Raw genomic sequence first — 20,224 nt, 5'->3', positions numbered from 1 at the left:
GACGTGGGTTCGATCCCGGCCGTGGCGGTCGAATTTCGGTGCAGGCAAAATTCAAGAGACCCGTGTGCTGTGCGATGTCAGTGCACGTTAAAGAACCCCAGGTGGTGGAAATTTCCGGGAGCCCTTCACTATGGCGTACCTCATAGCCCGAGTCGCTTTGGGACGTTAAACCACATAAACCATAAACCAATCATGACTGGTTAGTCATTAATCAGTCATCAACGAACTAGTCATGACTAGTTAGTCATGGGTCATGAATATACATAGTTCAGTAGCATGGCTTTTTGGGCTTGTTGGTACATAACAAAATTCATAGAAAAATTTCATATTCTTAGCGATGCGCAATTTGGATTTCGAAAGGGTAGATCAACAGAATCAGCGTTATTGGAAATAAAAGAAGAAATTGTACAAAACATTGACAGCAACCTATTTACACTAGGCCTTTTCATTGATTTTAGTAAGGCCTTCGACTGCCTAAACCATAAAATTCTTCTTGGCAAGTTACATTCATACGGCATTCGTGGAGAACCGCTAATGCTGCTTGAGTCCTACCTGAGTAACAGAAGACAATGCGTATCCCTAGACAGCCAAAAATCTTCCTTGTTACCTATTGTCTGCGGCGTGCCGCAGGGAAGTATATTGGGCCCCGTTCTTTTTAACATGTACATTAACGATATAGTGGAAATTGACAAAACAGTTAAATTTTTCACTTATGCCGACGACAGTAGCTTTCTAATTACCGGTAGTGACCTAAACACACTAGTTGTAAAATGTAATGAAATACTCGGTAAACTATGCATGTGGTCACAGTCTAATTTTCTTAAACTTAATGCTACCAAAACCAAAGCAATATTATTTCGCACCCGAAATAAGATTTTTAAAATGAACAGCGCACTACAATATCAAGGCCAACCTATCGAACTCGTCGAACAACATAAAATACTAGGCGTAACGTTTCACAGCGATTTGAGCTGGAACAATCATATCGGTCACATCTGTAAGAAGCTTTCTGTCGTTGCTGGCGCGCTATCCCGCTGTCGAATGTTACTTCCTGTAAAAGCTAGGCTTCAAGTATATTATGGCTTATTTTTCTCTCAAATAAACTATTGCAATCTAGTTTGGGCTACCACAACACAAACCAACATAAACAAAATCAGTATCCTTCAAAAGAAAATTATGCGCCACATTGCAAATATTTATCCTGGCTTGACCACCGCCGGTAGTTTTGCTGACTACAGTATTATCCGAATTCATCACTTTTATGAGTATCGCATCTTGAAGTCATTTCTCTTTTCCACAAAAGAGTTCCAATCTTTTTTTAAACGTGTATCTTCATTGACACGCCACGAACACAATGTTGCTACCCGTAACACCGACCCTTGGCTCGTTCCTCATTTTCGCACCAATTATAAATTGCAGTCCATAAAACACAATCTACCTGTTATATTAAATCGCCATAAAGATATGAATAACTTTTCGCGTAAAAAGCTACACGAATACTTTAGTAAATTGTAATTGCCTTCTTCCTCGCATTTTGTATTTATATAACTCTGTATAAGTGTCCTCTTTTGTGTGCTTTGTATATATGTATGTACTTTTTATATGTGTACTCTGTTTAACTTTTGTATTGTATAGTATTTCTCCGTATGTACTGCCTGTCGCTGCTCTGTAAACGTCTCCGGGACTCAATCAAGGCCCAGTCGGTCCTTTTAGCCCGGAGAACGTTCCAGTGTATAACTGGAGAATAAATTGAATTGAATTGAATTGAAATAGTTCCAATACACTGTAGTGCAGCAAGAGACAAGGACACAAGAGACGAGAGGCGAACACCAAGAGTGTTAACTTCCAACAAATTTTATTCTCCTGAAGCACCACATTTATACCCCAGAAAACAGGAATCACATGTGCCGACAGTATCAGTTCCTTAGAAAAGCAAGCTCTTTATCTCAGAGGAGACTGGAAGGTATGCTTACACACGCGCATCCTGACCTATTAATCAGCAATAGGTCAGGATGCACGTGTGTAAGCACACCTTCCATTCTCCTCTCAGATAAAGAGCTTGCTTTTCTAAGGAACTGATACTGTCGGCACATGTGATTCCTGTTTTCTGTGTGTATAAATGTGATGCTTCAGGAGAATAAAATTTGTTGGAAGTTAGCGCTCGTGGTGTTCGTCTCTCGTCTCTTGTGACCTCGTCTTTTGCTGCGCTGTAATGTATTGGTATGTGTCATGACTATGACTAGACGACCCAAGTCGCCCCATAGTCGCTTCATGTGTGCCTATGGCCATGCAGCCAAAGTTGCGTGGAAAGGCTTTCGCCTCGTGCACTTTAGGTCGTCAAAGTGCCCCCTGAATTTTTTATGCGAAGCATATTGCTAGAGCTACCACTCACGCCGTCGGCGTGGGACCCCTAGACGTCACACCACGTGACACCGTGACGTCACACCACGTGCCATCGGATGAGAGAGGCGGCCTCCACCTCGCGCCGTCGCCGTGGGACCCCTAGCCGTCACGCCACGTGACACCGTGACGTCATCGTGACGATGCCATTGCACAGACGCCGGAATGTCCTCGAGCGGCATTCCCGCGCATTTCGAACGCGCGTTCACACTCGGTGTAGGTGAAACGCTCGCTCCACCGGGCAGGCAGACGCGGCTTCCGTGGCAATCCAGGCGCTCACCCAACGCGCGTCTCGGGGTTAGTCGGCGTTCCGCTGTAGCCATGCCGTTGTCTTCCCCCACGACGAAGGCTTCTAGTGGTTGTATTAAAATGACCAAGTATGCAACCAAGGAAAGCCATGTATTACCAAGCCTAGCCACCAATATGCTTCGCATCTGACTATGCTTAACCTTAGCTAAGCCTCAGCCATAATTTTTGTTTCCGTCACGACACCTGGCCCGACGAAGCGTTGTGTCGTGTGCAGGGCGCGGGTGACCCGCCGCTTCCTGGTGGCTGAGGGCATCTACGCCAGTGTGGGCGACATCTGCCCCCTGCCCGACCTGGTGCGTCTGAGGCGGCGCTTCCAGCTCCGCCTGTTCCTCGACGAGACCTGCTCGTTCGGTGTGCTGGGCCGCACGGGGCGGGGCGTGCGCGAGCACTTCGACGTCCCCGTGAGTGTTTGGAGGGCTGAGTGGTGCCCGTAATTTGTTTATTTTTCCTCTAGGGTTGTAGACTCATTGCAGGGGAGAGTGGGTGAAAGAAAAGAATTCGTGTAAGCGGTACGAAAGTAGTAAAGCTCATTCGAATTTATGCAGTGCTTGTTTAAGTTTTGGAGAATATGTGGTTGCACGAAAACGTTAGTTTGCGCCACATTCTGGTGAACCTGTGTAAGCTGCCAAATGGTGGTCCACCCTTGCTAATTGTGTGTCGTAATGATAGGTGTAACGTTAAGAGATCGGAAGAGGGCGGAGTGGGTGAGGGAACAAACGCGGGTTAATGACATCCTAGTCGAAATCAAGGGGAAGAAATGAGCTTGGGCAGGGCATGCAATGCGAAGGCAAGATAACCGCTGGTCCCTAAGGGTAACGGAGTGGATTCCAAGAGAAGGCAAACGTAGCAGGGGGCGGCAGAAATTTGGGTGGGCGGATGAGGTTAAGAAATTTGCGAGGATACGGTGGCCTCAACTGGCAAAGGACAGGGTTAATGGGAGAGACATAGGAGAGGCCTTTGCCCTGCAGTGGGTGTAGTCAGGCTGATGATGATGATGATGAATGGGTGGAGTTATAGTCCCATATGATACCCGTAGGAAGGTACTGAAACATTCTGCGTGATGACTCATACATACCATATAAGGACAATGGAACAGGTTCGATGCGGAGTTTTGAAGGGAAATTTGCAAGAGCAACATTGGGCACTCATTGTGGATACTGTAACAGACATCATAAGTGCTGTCACCTTTTCTTCTTATAGAATGTGTTGTGTTGTGTGCACTGACTGACTATGGACTTTCTCCCCCCCCCCCCCCCCCCCCCCTGGCAGAGCAATGAGATCGACCTGATGTGTGCCACCCTGGAGCATGCGGTGGGCTCCTACGGTGGATTCTGCTGCGGCACCAGCTTCGTCGTCGACCACCAGGTGGGGCCACCACTGCTGGGCTGTACACTGTGCATTCTGGGTTTTTGCAATGTGTGCTTGGAACTGGAATTGGTCTGTAATTCACAGTAATGTTATCTGGACCACGTTTTATGAATTGGGACTACATTCATGACTTCTACCCTATATCCTTTCAGGCGCTTTGTACACAATTGTGTAAGCGGTAAACTTGCAGCTTTTTCTGAGAAACTGGAGCACTTAACAGTAATCTCTAATTAGTAATTTTTTTCTGATTGCAGACACATGGTTCAAACGAGAGGAGAGCTCTGGTGGAACATGATTTCCAGTCATACCGAACTTGTCATGAGTGGTTATGCAAAAGTGGAAGTAACATGCTCGGAAATCTGCCTATTTCGCAGAAATCTCGGCCTGTTTTTTTGCTACCCATGGTCACAAAAATACTTCTCACCGTCACTTTGGGGCTGTTCCCAGCAGAAACTTTTTGAGGTGTGATTGAAAAACCCTGGTGAATTCCCAATCTGGTGTTTTCTGAAATTAAAGTTGCAAGTTTTCCGCGGTTTGAAACCCGCGTCCCCCCTTAAATTCAGGCAGCTGAGTAGAACGTTGAACTCTGCGTATGAATATGTAATACACAGACTGATACCCTGTGGTCCCTGTTTTTTAGCGCTACTACTGTGTCCTCTCACTGGTATTACTATGCTGCAAAAGCCATACTGTTACCTCAAAAAGCCTGTTTCTGAAAATTAAATGGGGCGCCTTCCTGAAACACCCGGTGTGAAAAGAAGACAGCTGAGATTCGGTGTCTGCTTCCTCCTCTTCCAGCGGCTGTCGGGTCTGGGCTACTGCTTCTCGGCGTCCCTGCCTCCCCTGCAGGCCTCGGTCTCCCTGCAGGCCGTCAACCACCTGGCTGCCCACCCCGGTGAGCCCCATTGTTCTCTGCCCACAAGTCTGTTTTGCTCTCTCTGCTGGCAAAGTCGTCTGCTACAACAGGCCTAGTTGCAGTCAGCGCCACAGGAGGGCACTAGTGTACTTCCTGGTTTCAAGAGTACGCACCAGAGGGTGCTTGTGTCGGATGTTTGCCCACAAGTTGTGCGCCTGTTTTGCTTTCTCTGCTGGGTTGTTTTAGCACAGAGCAGTGCTCGGCACTCTGCTGGGAATGCGTGGCGGCAAAGTCGTCTGCTACAGCAGTTTCCAGGCAGCGCCACTGGAGGGCGCTAGTGTACTTCCTGGTTTCGAGAATACGCACCAGAGGGGGTGCTGTATACTTATGGCTTTGAGAATAGGCACAGGATAGGTGTGTGAGAGCTTGGGCAAGGGCCAATGGGGTGGAAGGGTCATGGAACGAAGGCCTTTGGCATGCAAGCCATGCATCTCGAAGTTGTGCATTGTGTTGCCACTGAAGTGTGACAGCTTGTAGCTGATAGCACCAGAACTCCACCTCAGAGGGGGCACAAAAGAGACATCTGTTGCTAAGCACGCAGACACTTGCACGTAAAAGGCAGCCGACAAAATGACTCAGAGCAGTGCTCGACACTCTGCTGGAATGCACGATGGCAAAGTCTTCTTGCCGTTGTCCGCCAGTGTGGCCTTTCTAAAAATGATAAATACTGAGCAACTCGTCGAGCAACATACCTTGAACAGAATGGCACAGAGGAAGAACTTGTAGCGGGCTTTAACGTCACTTTTGATGTTAAAAGGAGGTGACCAGAACTGCTCATTCACAGCAGACGTCACTGTTGTTCGCAGATCCAACTGAAGCTAATTCAGATTGTTGTGGTTATGGTCATACTTGTGATGGGCCATTCCGCCCACCTCACTGATCTCTCTCTGTGATGAACGTGATCACTACAGTGTTGCTTGTGTACTCTGTGTGAGGCTGTTAGAAAGAATGTGTACGAGTTCAGTATAATGTGCAGGTGAGTGGAAAACCCAGTTTAACAGCCAGCAAGTGCTATGAGATGGAAAACCTGTTTGCCTGGGACACACATGTTTGCGAGTGAAATAGTCACGGGGCTCTTTCGTTTAGTTTCTTCATTTTCACTGCTTTGGAGAGAGCAGTAGGGTCTGTATGCAGCCGCACTCTTGTATGGTACACTCCCCTCAGCTTAGTGGGAGTCTTGGGAAAAAAACAACTTTTTTTTGCCCAGTGAGGTCTACAAGTTGGGAGTTGACTTGTATTCGCAGTTTACTTATACGCAGTAATATGTGGCAGCTGTACAAATGCTGCTTCAACTTAAGTATAATTCTTAATCCCACCTGCCCCCACCCGTGCTGCTGTTGCCTTCTCGTGGAAACCAGTTCATCTTCATCATCTTTGCTTTGTTCGTCTTTTATGGATGCGCAACTGTTTGTTAACGAGAAACCGATCTGTTGCCCATAACGACCATCAGTTGCCTTGCCTTTGCATTATATGCCCATGCCCATGCCCACTTCTTCTTTGTTTCAACCAGGATGGTATTATACTCTAATACAGTTAAACACTCATTTTTTGTCAAATCGATTACCGAGTGGAATGAATTGCCGAAGTGTGTAGTGAATAGCCCGAATATAGAAACGTTTGTTGACAATTTGAGAGCCTTTTGTATGTGGAACCCTTGTCTTTTTGGCTTTTTTCGCATCATCTGTTGCTCTTGCATGACGCTTGTGCGCATCCTGTTTATTTTTTACTTGTATCTGTGCTCACCCCTGCTTGGAGTCAAGCGACTCTGCAGTATTAAATAAACAAATAAAAATATATAAATAAATAAATTGCACTTGTTCTCTGACCCACTCGCTCCGCTTGTTATGCCTACCATTTTCCTTTCAGAGTTTAGTGGGTGCTGTTCTGAGTCAGTGCGTTTCTTATGTGTTTTTTTCTTTTCACTTCCTCCTCTGCAGAGTTGCTGACTCGCCTGAGGGAAAACTGCCTCCAGATTCAAGAGAAGCTCCAGAGGTGAGCAGTTTGTCACTGTCTTCCAGGGTTGCCTCTTTCTAGTGCTTAAATGCAGCCTTGTCTTGGTCTCTGCCTTGCAGTTTGTTGCGTATCTAAGGAGGCATCCTCGTCTCTGCCAGAGCTGCCACTCTGGCTGATGACATACTTGCTCTGATTGGTAATGTGTACAGTGGCACGACAGGTGCCCAGCGAGGCTGGTAAAACAGATACCCCCCTTTTTTTTCACTTCTGACAAGACGTGTTTACTCATTTTGAAGACCGTTGAGGGGCAAATGAAACACTGGGTGATCTGTTGGTGACATCACTCTGCACATAGATGCTGTGCGCACAGGTCCCTGTACGTGGCCAAATTTTATTTATTTTAATTAATTTATTTGCTTTAGTGGCAGATTTTTCTGTGTCATTTGTACACTTACCTCACATTACTTGCTAAGTGCATTTTATTACAAGCTAGCTGTAATAGTTGTTGAGTAATTACAATTAACACCCTCGTAAGGTCATCCTGATGGCATTAAATAATTAGGGAGAAAGTGCTTAAGTTTTTTTATGTCAGCATGTTTACAAAGCCCTTTTCTGTGCTGTAAAGCTATTAGTTCTTTTTTTTTAGGTGCTCTGTACTCATGGAAATAAAAGTTTAACCCCAGCATGCATATTAACAAGAACACGTTTCTTACTGAAATAAATTTCAAAAACTGTTACTCGTGTGCGTAAAAAAAAAAAAGAGACCTTTATTGCAGTGCTCAACGTCTCAGAATTCTTGCGCGATAAACAGTCACTCTGCTGTCATTTGTACTGCAATGCCGAACGGAAGATTGATAGCAACATCAGAAAAAGTGGGAGCTCAAGAAATCAGCTTAAAGTTTATCGGCTCATTTATCACCTGGTATGCTTTTTGCTTTTGGTCAGAGAAATGCAGCATTGCAGTCAATGGAATCTCTGATGTTCCCGTCTCCCTTCATTCTGATACTGAGATGGTGGTGCTCAGTCACTGGAAGCCCATTGAATTCGTAGTGCATGAGGACCGACAGAAGAGCAGTTAGTTCTCACTTTTTGACGCACACACGTCAAACAAAAACAACATCTTCCAAATTTGTGCTGCAAATTTGGCTATATTTTTTCATCATGAGATAAATGAAGATGGCTATGAAAAGAAAGTAAATTTTTAAATAAAAAATTTTGACCATACTGGCAGTTTTACTTGCCGCGTCCCACCTTAAATGAGCAATTAGTTTTTTCCTTCCTAGTTAGGAGTATGATGTATAGCTATTTGCCATAATTTTTTATCAGTGTTTCCTTTCACAGATAAGATTAAGACGCAAAACTGGGCTATATGAATATACAGATAAAATTGTATATGACAGCCTAATGTTTCTATTTGTAGAAGTGCATATTGTACGAAAGTGCATCAATTTACCTCCATTTGGTGTGTTGCTAGTGCTAGTGTGGTGTTATTTTAAAGCAAGTAACCTGCAAAAAATGCCCCCCCTTTTTTTTTCTTCCAAAGAGTTAATGTAGAAATGAATCGTGTCTGCCAGGCCAGGCTTTCTTGTGAACCCATTTTTTGTCAGTACAGACCATGGATGGCAGTAAAAGACCTGCAGTGTCTTAAGATTGTGCACCGTACACATTTTAGCCACTGTACCGTACCCTGCATATTCCAGTAGAGTTAGTTGCTGGGCTAGTTGGTATTCTCTAATTAAGTTCATAGTAAAACAGTGCAAAGGCACAAGACCGAAGAAAGAAAGATAGAAGGAGGAGGAAAAGGAAGACTAACACAGCGTGTGCATGGCTGTGTAGATAAGCCAAGCGTGGTGGTGTCTGGGTGAACTTGGAAGGAGTGTGAAAATGACGGCTATGCAGAAGATGACCTTAATAAAGGCCTTAATGCATCCCCACCAGCAACGCATGAGGGCGTTAATAAAGGCCTTCATGGGCTGCCGGTGGGGATGCATTCGCAGAACGGCTGCTGTTTGCTTATCTGCAGCCTTTGTTTCTTTTTCTTGGGATTATCCCTGGCCGGTGTTCTCAGATTCAGAACTACATGCTCTTGCTCGTTGTCACAGGATACCCGAGCTGCGCGTGGGCGGAGACGCCATGTCGCCGGTCAAGCACCTCTACCTGGCTGGTGAGCGGCCCCAGGGAGAGGACTGCGGACGACTCCTCGACCAGGTCGTCCAGAAGGTGCGTGTCACGTGTCTACTGTTCGGACCCTGTTTATTTCGTTGCATTCCTAGGACCGTAGCAAGCCGCCGTGGTGGCAGAGTGGCTATGGCGCTCGGCTGCTGACCCGAAAGACGCGGGTTCGATCCCAACTGCGGCGGTTCAGTTTCGATGCAGGCGAAATTCTAGAAGACCGTGTACTGTGCAATGACAATGCACGTTAAAGAACCCCAGTTGGTTAAAATTATCCGGAGCCCTCCACTACGGCGTCCCTGATAGCCTTGGTCTATTTGGTATGTTAAACTCCATAAAACAAACAGGACCATAGTGTAAGTCAAGACATTCTTCATTTTTATTGCGAGAGCAATACTACGTCAGGTCTAACCGCTTGTCGCATGATCCGTGGACCCCCCTGCTCCTTGAGGAGCTGCCGCCATGCCCAACAGATAGTGTGACGTCTGCCTCTCCGTTGCTATGGCGATGCATGACGTCAGCTTGCTCTCTCCACCGCAGCCAGGAGGAGCCGGTTGTGCGGCACTCCTTGAGGAGTCTCGCCATGGAAGTCACCGACAAAGAGTCTGTATCTAAATCTAGTTGCTCTACTGCTTCTGAACAGTTTAACTCTAAGGCGACAGCCAAGCAAGCTAGGAAGAATGCAAAGAAATAGGTTACAACGTGCCCAAGAAGTGGAAGAAAAACGAGAAGAACGGCTGCAGAAACGACGAGAAGCCGGAGCGGCTAAACGAGCTGTGTCGAGTTCAGAAGCTGGGATCAGGCAAGCTAAGCTAAACGGAATGAAGCCAAGCGGAAACAACGTGCCCAGGAAACAGAGGAACAATGAGAAGAACATTTGCGAAAATGACGAGAATGAGAAGCAGCTAAGCAAGCCACTTCAAGTTCAGAATGTGAGTCGAGCCATGCTATACGGAATGAAGCGAGGAGATGAAGACGTGCCAAGGGAACAGAAGAACAAAGGGCCAAACGTCTTGAAAAGCGGATGAAAATCAAGGATGTCCACGCTAAACAAGCAAAGAGTCAGCACGACTGTGTGTGACCAAGCATAACATTACATTGCTTTCGAAACCAACCAGGTTTAACCAGAGCTAAACCGCACCAATTTTTCAAATTTCACAATTCTAAGTTTCTCGTACCAAATTTTCATACCAAACACACTGCCAGTGTTTACCAGTGTTGGAGCGTGTATCCACTCCTTGGTGATTTGCCACATATGTATTTGTTTGTTTTTTTAGTGTGATGATACGCATGCGTCTTCTGCTGGCCTAGGTTGGCCGTTTCTCGATTAAACTTCAGTTGTCAGTCCAGTGTTGTCCTGCGATCTTCTTCTCCTGGTGTCCCATACTTTCGCTGGTGAAGTTATATCTTATTACTTAATTACTGTTATCTCTGACCAACTGAAATGGTCCCCCTGCAGGCCTGGGAAGCGGGTGTGGCGCTCACCCGAGCTCGGTACCTGGAGGACCGCGAACGGAGCCCCAAGGAGGCCAGTATCCGCATTGCAGTGTCCGCCTCTCTCACCAATGAAGACATTGAGCGTGCCTGCAGCGTCATTCAGCAGGCAACGCAGGCTGTGCTGGCCTGATGGGCCGGCTACAACGACCGTGGTGTCCGGACGGGTCATTCATACCAAAGCAGTCAGTAGCACTTGTGTGGCTTACCCTCGATCCTTCACCCCACCCAGGCCAACACACATCGCTGCTCAGAGGCTATGTTGTTTCAAACATTTTCAGCTCTGTTTGGTGGGGATGAATTGAAAGACGGCTCACACGGGCTACTTGGTTCATCTTCGGCGAAAAGGCAGGAGTCAGTGCTGGGAAAATGGGACAAAACAAAGACAGACGACTATGACAGAGCAGTCATGTGTCATCTCCTCTGTTAAAAAAAAAACGATAAGTGTAACGTTAAGAGATCGGAAGAGGGCGGAGTGGGTGAGGGAACAAACGCGGGTTAATGACATCGTAGTCGAAATCAAGGGGAAGAAGTTGGCTTGAGCAGGGTATGTAATGTGAAGGGTAACGGAGTGGATTCCAAGGGAAGGAAAAACGTAGCAGGGGGAGGCAGAAAGTTAGGTGGGCGGATGAGATTAAGAAGTTTGTGGGGATACAGTGGCCGCAACTGGCGAAGGACAGGGTTAATTGGAGGGAGACATGGGAGAGGCCTTTGCCCTGCAGTGGGCGTGGTCAGGCTGAGGATAATGGTGACTTAAACTCACTTTGTTGCCGCTCTTTTTCCTCTTTTTCCTCTTTTCGCCCTTTTGTCCCCCTCCCCAAGTGTAGGGTAGCCTGGTTAACCTCCCTGCCTTCGCTTCCTTCTGTTTCTCTCTCTCTCTGATTAGTGCTGTGGCCTGCCTTTTCACTGGGGAGGAATTAATATTCCCCTGAACACTTCAGCTATGCTCATCGCATTGTGTTTCGTTGAGCACATGACTGTGTGCCCACTGGAAGCATGCGACAGTTGAGCTGATGTGGTAACTTGGATCCCACAGACTGGCTGAAAGAGTGGAAGCACTCAAGGTGCTCAGTTTTAGTCGGATTGTCTGCACTGGTAGCCATGGGTGTTCTTAAACCTTGAACCTTGCCGTAGTTAGGTGAACCATTTCTTCACGCTGAAAGCGCTGTGCAGCTTAGAAACAGAATGTTCTAATGAAATCATCGTTTTGAGAAAGCATGTTGGATTGTATATTTCTGATGAATAACAAAAAAGAACTTAATTTTCTGGTCGCTGCTTTAGAGTGCATTTGCTCTGACACCAAGGTTTCTTTCATGTGAGAAGCCTTTGTTGTTGTGGGACTGGCACGTCCCCAATCCTGTTGTTACTAAAGAAGTAGAGCTGGTGAGACAAGCATGTTTTGCTAGCAACGCATACCTCGCTGTCTTTCTTGGCAATGCCAGATCAAGCCCTCTCTTCCTATGATGCAGAATACAGTCACCGGTTCTTGCAGCTACTAGTTCAAGGTTCAAGGCTTATTTTTCAGCCAGATACATGGCTGAGGAGAAGGGAAAAAAAGCCGTAATAGCAGCTTGACAAAGCTCCCAACCCCTATGTTGCTTCACTAGCAGTTGGGTGGGGGGAAAAAATAAGTAAATAACTAAAATCAGAAAAGAAAAGAAAGGAAAACTAGACACTGCGTAGAAAATACAATGGCCAGCACTTCTGGCTCCTTGCAATACACAAGCATCTTCTTAGAACAGAATGTATTGGTAATACTCGACAGTTAAAGGGACCATGAAAAGAATTAGAAGCCGCTTGTAAATGTTAGAAGTGATGCTCAGAAGCATTGACACCAAGTATGAGTCTTCGGAACTGAGCCGGCAATTTATTATGAATTTTTAAAAATCGTGTTTTTTAAAATTCGCGGGCCGTTTGGTGTCTTCGTAGGGAGCCTTTTTGGAACCAAAATCGGGAAAACAGACGTCACTAGTCCCATGACGTCGGCAGGCCACCACACGCTGTCATTCGCTCGATCCGCGGCAGCTACGACGTCACGGGCACACTTCCGGTAGCGGTGAAAATCGTCTGCTCGAGGCGCCGCGCTACCCCCTCGGGCTAGCGCGAGCGAGGGCATTGCCTTCGCGCATATGTTTTCAATTTATCTCTGCCGCCTCTTTCTGTCGCGAGTTCGGGAGCCAAGAAAGCGCAGAGACCGGAGAGACGCTGCCGACACACGCTGCTTTTCGGGAGTGGGACAACCGGAAGTCGTAAACCGAACGTCAGTGAATGACGTATTCATGGGCGGTGCCGAGTCCCGGAGCTGTTTTCTTTATTTTTTCTTGGTGCCCCGCGCGTACGAGTTGAGGGGGAGAGGAGGAGCGTGATTTTTAATCGCCTATAACTTCGTTGTTATTGATGCTAGCTCAAAAATTCTTGCGCTGGAGTGACGAGTGATGGATTGCCTATATTTACGTAATCTCAATAAATTTATTTCATAGTCCCTTTAAGGCATTTTCTTTGCACAACCGCACATTTTGAGCGTTAGAGAGTCATGCTGAAAACAGTTTCTTTGACTCCAACGAATCGTTTAGGCATGTCCGGTTAAAGAAACACCCATAGATGGCTTTGGCTACACCAGCAACTTAGTGAAACAACCGTAGAGTGAGCAACGTGCCACACGCCTGTCCTGCGGATGAAATAATGGCGAAGGGGTGCAGTTACAGGACCCTGTAGCGATTTCTTCATTGCCAAAGCAAGTTGTCGACCGTTTCTTGGCTCAGCACCGCTTCCACTGTTTCAGCCTCTAGGCGAGCAACCCCTGGGGCGATTGATTTTGTTCCAGTGGCAAGTTTGCCGTGAAGCTCCAGTCCCATTTGTGGTACATGGGTCCATTATTTTGACTTCATGGGTCCATCATTTTTAAATTTTCCTTTTTGTACGAACAAAACGCTAATCACAAGATAAATTATGAGAAGGAGAACCTTGATGCGTCTGGTTTGCTTAACTCTTTCTTTACCAAGAGGAAATTTTTTTTTTTTTAGGTTTCAGTTGGTTTTTTTTCGGTAAGAGCTGCTGCATTGTAATTTGAATGCAATGCATGAAAGCAAAGGTAAACGAATGTGCTTTCTAGGCATATAAGTTAAAATAAGAAATTGCGCGCTGCAACCAAAAGTTTTAGTTTCCAGGCACAAGATTTTAGGAAAAAAATTCAAGAAAATCTGTAAAGACGCGCTTGTGTATGAAAGGAACAAAATCTTAAGAATCTTCTGAAATGTTCAAGATGTTTTGTATTCTATTGGCCACTAGCTGAGAAAAAAACTGAAGTTCTATCTCTTGAGTACTATTCTTGCTTGAAAACTATAACTGGAAACCAGTAACTGGTAAGCAGTGCGAAGGTTTCAAAATTGGTGAGGGAAGTCATTGTTAGCAGGCTAACTATGCTCAGTGGACGTAGTAAGAAAAAGTTTAAGGGGGATGCAGGGATCAAATTGTGAAAAACTGAAAAAAAAAAAAAATCATTTTAGAAAAACATCAGACCTGGTGTCTATAAGGTCTTTTTAATCCCATCCCGAAAACAACCCTGAAGTTACTTCAAAACATGTTTTTTTAACCGTAAGTAATAAAAAAGTGGTTGAAATCCCCATGAAAATGTCAATTTTCTCTAGTGTTTTTTGACCTGACTGCATTGCTTGCAGGAAGTGTGGCATGACAACGGCTCATGGATTTTCGTGTAGTTTGTTGCACTGTGTTCCGCGATAAATGCTTTATGCTATGACGTTCTTGTATTTCTCAGTTACATCGTCATTTTTTTTACGCTGTCGCTAATTTGTCATGGTGATAATGAGTGCATTATGCAAGCGTGGCTAAACATTTTGTGCAGAAAAATCATTCTGCTGATAATATTTGGAGAATGTCCCTGAATCAGCCATTCCTTTGCGTAAAACTTGAGTGACTGCAGGCTTCTACCATGTTTTGTTGTCTCACTATACTTTCTGCAAATTTGGTATAGCAATGAAGTATGTAAAAATTTATGATGTCAAAACTACTTAAGATGTATGTGTATGTTTAGTAAAACTTGGTGCTGGGCTATTTGGTTACACATTCTTTGAAATGGGTTAGCGCCAAAAAAGACGAACACAAGGCGAGAGAACTATGTGTTGACGTCTGTGTCGTGTCATCGTTCGCTCACCTTTGTTCTTCTTTTTTGGCGCTAACCATTTCAAAGAATATTTAAGATATTTCGGTGAATATTTGTATTTAAGCATTCAGTGGACTTTGCAATAAGCACGCCAAATTTTATTGCTGTACACCAAAAAATAAACCATTTCTCCTCTGATCCCAGCGTCGCCCCTTAATGCAAACATCAAAAGTGTTGATTTCATTCACTGCAGTGTGATAGGTTAGTGGAGTGGTACAACACCCTGTGGGATATCGGCTGTTCGCCATTTTGAACTGCTGCATTTGCTGAAGCTTGCGTTTCTGCAGGCAGTATTAATATCCCAGACAGCTTGCCATAAGCAATCTCTGCCGGGACGTGCTTGCCTCTGTTTTGTTGCTCAGAATTTCTTTTTTCTTTTTTTGTGGTTGCAATAGCAGAGAACTTGCCTGTGAGTCGATTGCATTCCCTCGAGGGACCACACTTTTGGGTTTTATTTTGGCGTCAACAAGCTGGGGTTATCACTTGAACAAACTGAACGGCTGGATGTTGAATTGTGGGAATTTTTTTTAGCATAACAATAGGGGGCTTTCTTTTACGACCTCAGTGGTGGTTTCTTGTTTGAGTTCTAGCTTGTAGCCTGCACAGTGTTGGCGTCTTTCATCCAACAACGTTTGTTAATGCCTGCCTTTGGTAGTATTGCAGTTGTGCCCAGAATTTCATGCCTTGGGACAGGCTGGGCTCAGTACAGCTTTCGTATGAGTGTAGGTTAGTGCAGAGTGTGGTGTGTTCAAATTCAGCATTGTCGCTTATTTCCCTACTTCTCTTGATGCAAACGAATGCTGGTGGGAATTGCACTAGTGTTAGGAACAGTTCCTCTTTTCTGAAAGGCCTCCAACCACGAACAGCTTTGGTGAATGGAAATGAGAAGTTGCTGCTGGCCTCTGACACTTCAGTGTGTGCAAGCCGCACTGTTTCTCTGCAAAGCAGTTGCAAAACCAGCCGGTGCTTGAAAGGGTGGCACACTCAACCCTGGATAATCCAACCCCCCCAATCCAACCCCCCCCCCCCCCCCAAAGGGACTGAATTTTTGTGTTATTTATGCGGACTTTGAATTAGGGCAAGCCCCTTTGAGTACGCCTGATGGTGACAGGACCAAAAGCGCCAAATTCAAATAAATCAACGGTTTGAATGAAGTGAGTTTGAATTGATGAGATTTAGCTGCTGCACATCTACTTAGTTCGGTCAATGTTCTGATTGCTCATATCAGCAGTGAGCGACGAAGAACAAGGATGCAGCCACAGAGCCAGCTGAGTCCCTTCAACCTTGGTTTTGTGCCTGTTCATGCCTTGTTCACTCTTTGTGCAGTCACGGCCATAATGATGCTGAGCAGGATTTGGCACCCAGACTCCTCTCACACATTACCGAGGGAAAATTAGGGGTTACTTATTAAATACACAAGAAAATGCCTCTGGTTAACCTTGCATGTCATTGGCCGCCGCGGTGGCTCAGTGGTTATCGTGCTCGGCTGCTCACCCGATGTCAGCGCATGTTAAAGAACCCCAGGTGGTCGAAATTTCCGGAGCCCTTCTCTGCGGCGTCCCTCATAGCCTGAGTCGCTTTGGAACGTTAAACCCCATAAACCAACCGAACCTTGCTTGTCATCCAAGAAATGTTCGTGTCTTCTCTATGGAACATGTGAGAGATTTTTTCACGTCGAAGCATGCTCGACATTGTTTTAGCGGCACTTTTACGTACTGTTTATGGGGCACCCAGTGGCCAGAAACGTGGATCTGCTGGTGCTTGTCCCTTGCTGGTCCCTTGCTGGTCCCTTGCTGGTGCTTTGTCCGGGGTCCTTTTAGAACACGCGCGGTTTCCTTAATGTCCAGCATCCTAGCAGGACCATATTTTGTCCACCTTCATCTTTGCTGAATTCGATTCTGCGCTTTTTGCGATGACAGAGCGTTGCAAGTTTCAATTTCTGTGCTGTTGTCTCTTTGATGAGGGACGGAAGCTGTCTTGTGAATCTTTCTCCACAAGTTGTAAAGAAATAAAGTTTGAGGCCTCTTTTGTTTTCTTCCTGTCTCTCATTTGAGTTTCTTCGCGCCATGCGCAATCGCACATGAATGAGGATGGGCAGAGACACAAGCATTACAAGTGCTCACATACGGCTGACCCTGTGTTGGCACTGAGGCACATATGTTTGTTTGTTTACAATAGGGCAGAATTACAACATTCACTCGTTGGAAGAAGGAAATGCAAAGAAAGCACAAAATAATAGCAAAAGGAATACAACATCGTAAATGGGTGCCTTCAGTGGAAGGTTTGGGAAGAAAAGAATTGCCTAAGCTCACTGTGTTGCAGTGTAATGTGATAATCATGGTGAGCAGAGAAAAATGGGACGGGGTGAATACAGGGGACCCGGAGTGATATGTTATAACATTAAATATCGGGAAAAAGACAGGCATGATATCTACCTGTGGGTAGCAAGGGGTTGTGTGCTTAGAATAGGGAATAGCTATAATTTCTGTGTTGCTAGCAGTGCTAGCTGATCCCGAGGTCACATTTTCAATTCCAGCTGCAAAAGCCATATTTCAGTGGAGGCAAAATGCACAAATTACTGCGTTCTGTGCAGTACTGGCGCCTTTTAAAAGAATCCTGGGGGGTCTGAATTAATCCTTAGCTCTCTGCAACGGCATCCTTTATTGCTCATGTGCCATTTTAGGATATATCTACCATTTAAATTTACTAGTGGTGCAGCCAGTGTTACCTAGTATAAAATAGACTGCAATTCTGCACTGGTTCCAGTGCTTCGATTAATGTCTCTTGATGAGGAGTGTTCTAACTGGGCAAATTAAAGCTGTGTACTGTGGAATTTTTACTAGTGGTGCAGGATAGAAATCACATTTTCAGGCTTCGCAGTTCTATTTTCTTTGGATGTTATGAATTGTTCGTATGATTTTCAGGACAATGTATTATGTGAACACCACGGTAGTGATATGATGTACGCATTCCAAGGGAAGGCTGTTTAGCATGGTATGCAAGAGACATGGTGGTAGAGTGCGAAATGTGCATTGATTTGCACTTTTGGCAAGTTCTGCCTGTCAAGTATAACACCAGTTAATGGCATTAGGCTGACCTGGAAGTGAGAAGCTTCTGTGCTGTTTCAGTGGTCTGTTACTTTTCAATGTGTGCAAACATCACTAAAGAACATTAAACGATAATGCTTACAAAGATGAACACAATGGAAGAACAATGCAAGACAAGGAAGTAGTTAGTTCCCTCAGTGGGTGGGAGAGCAAACACGGGTTAATGACATCCTAGTGGAAATCAAGAGGAAGAAGTGGGATTGGGCAGGGCATGTAATGCGAAGGCAAGATAACCGCTGGTCCTTAAGGGTAACGGAGTGGATTCCAAGAGAAGGCAAGAGTAGCAGGGGGCGGCAGAAAGTTAGGTGGGCGGATGAGATTAAGAAGTTTGCAGGCATACGATGGCCGCAACTGGCGAAGGATAGGGTTAATTGGAGAGACCTTTGCCCTGCAGTGGGCGTGATGATGATGATGACGATGGTCCCGCTGCTCTCTGCTGCTCAGTGCTCCTGCCCAGTAGTCTTTTTGCAGCACTGCCAAAGCTGCGATGAGTGCACGGGCAACGTTCTGCAAGTTGCACAGTCACGCTTGCAGACTGGCTCGCGCGAGCGTCGCAACCACCGTCGACATATCGGCTGCCGATTTCGTTCACTCAAGCCACGGTTGAGAGCAGCACAATCGTTGCGCGCGAATGCGCTAGTCACGTGATTTTTTTTTTTGTATTTCGCGGGCTTTCTTTGGAGCTCGGAAAAAAGATACACGTGAGGCTTTCTTTATCGCAAATAAATGGAATAGGGGTCTCTGAAGGTGCTCTCCAACTTTGCTATTCACATCTGCTGTCTAAAGTGAACATTTACGCATTTAGAAAATTTGTCTTAATTGACAATTAATTGCAAAACAAAAAATTGCCTGAGATGCGAAAGCCGGTCGGTAACTGTATGTAAGTGGTTCCCTGGCCTACCTAAAATATCGTATTTTTTAACCGTTGGCTAAAGTTAGCCTGGACACCCTGCATATCGCGTCTTTAAACCATGCTCGTTGGTTGGCGAGGAGCACGCGGCGGCGCTGGAGAGCTTAAAAAATCGCTGTAATAGGGTTTGGTTTGAATAACCAGACACACATAAGGATCAGTGGACTTACGCTGTCCGAAGCTGAATTTTTGGCTGTAACGATGGAAGTCCGCTTACTACGAACCTCGGATACAACGAACGCAGTACGCGCCACCGTCAGGTTTGTTATAAGTGGGCTCGACTGGATATGCAGCAAAAGCTATCTTTTTATCTTAGAAAGCCCATATTAAAGATTAGTGCCACTCTAAGCCTATAGTGAAGCTCCGCCTACATTTAGGACTGCCGAACAGAATTCCTCCACGACAAAAAAAGTAGGCCGTTGTCGAAGATTTTCTTGGTACCTAAACGAGAGGAATCACAAGAAAAAATGATATGGTCTAAAATTTTTATGGCTTGTTTGATATAGTCTAACATTAGAAAGATGATTTCGTTTGGTTGCACAGGATGCCGCCTACCATGGCCCATTATTAACTGATGTTTTTATTTACGTTGCATCCCTGTGTTTGAAAACATGGCTCACGAGGCATTTTTTTTTCGTTTTCAATTTGATCAATTTATCTGTACCCGCACGGCAGAACTTCACATGCGTACTCCAGATCTACCGTGATGATGAAGGGCCATCCATGATGGTTCTTTGTGCGAGCTCTCTGAGCTTTTTTGAATGGGTTCGTCATTTTGCAAAAAAAAAATAGGAGGGGGGGGGGGGGGCACAGGTGGTCATTTACTGCATCAGACTGATTTAGTGCTGCTTGACGGCCAAGACCCCTTTCCCAAGCATTTCCCCTCAGAAGAGCCAAGCAACAGGCTGGGGGTAATCTTGTACCCATCAGAAAACCGGCAGGTACCCGGCGGCACCGCGGATCGAACCCAGTACCTAACGAATGCGAGGCGGATGCTCTACCGCAAGCTTAGCTGGCACGGAAAGGGCGTCTAATTGCTATGTTTTTGAGGTGGCGCAAGCATCGGATAATAACTGTTCGGTTGGCGCTTCCATCCTCGCGGTATTTCTTCTACAGAAGAATGGAAGTCTGGGCGAGTTGGTACTGATTCACAATTTTTGCAACAGCGCCACACAACGAGGACAACGAGCAAAGAGTGACACAAAGACGGCGCTTTCTTTGTGTCGCTCTTTGCTCGTTGTGTAGCGCTGTTGCAAAAATTATGAATCAGCATTTCTTCTGTTACCCCGTGTGGGGTTTATAATTGGGGGATAAATAAAGGGCGTTTTCCCCGTTGAACCGCGGCTGACACAGTTCAAAACCGCCGAACCCCACCCCGTGGTTGGGTATGCTACCGAGCGCACGGCGACCAAGGC

General features: G+C 45.7%; 1 protein-coding gene across 1 annotated transcript in view; it reads left to right on the top strand.

The window, feature by feature from the left end:
• Spt-I (serine palmitoyltransferase subunit I) overlaps positions 1–16,820 on the top strand; it is a 42,650-nt gene extending 25,830 nt beyond the window's left edge. Inside the window, exons 7-12 of the mRNA XM_089555090.1 lie at positions 2,924–3,110; positions 3,979–4,074; positions 4,876–4,972; positions 6,931–6,985; positions 9,049–9,166; positions 10,578–16,820. Of these exons, the coding sequence (XP_089411216.1) occupies positions 2,924–3,110; positions 3,979–4,074; positions 4,876–4,972; positions 6,931–6,985; positions 9,049–9,166; positions 10,578–10,745 (721 nt within the window). The 3' untranslated portion in view covers positions 10,746–16,820. The remainder of the gene's footprint in view (positions 1–2,923; positions 3,111–3,978; positions 4,075–4,875; positions 4,973–6,930; positions 6,986–9,048; positions 9,167–10,577) is intronic.
• The last annotated feature ends 3,404 nt before the right edge of the window (positions 16,821–20,224 follow it).

The sequence above is a fragment of the Amblyomma mixtum genome, chromosome 1 (genome assembly GCF_055824585.1).
Source record: "Amblyomma mixtum isolate Tamu chromosome 1, ASM5582458v1, whole genome shotgun sequence".
NCBI lineage: Eukaryota > Metazoa > Arthropoda > Arachnida > Ixodida > Ixodidae > Amblyomma > Amblyomma mixtum.
Note: the sequence above shows the minus strand (reverse complement) of the source record. Positions and strands in the feature narration are given on the sequence as shown.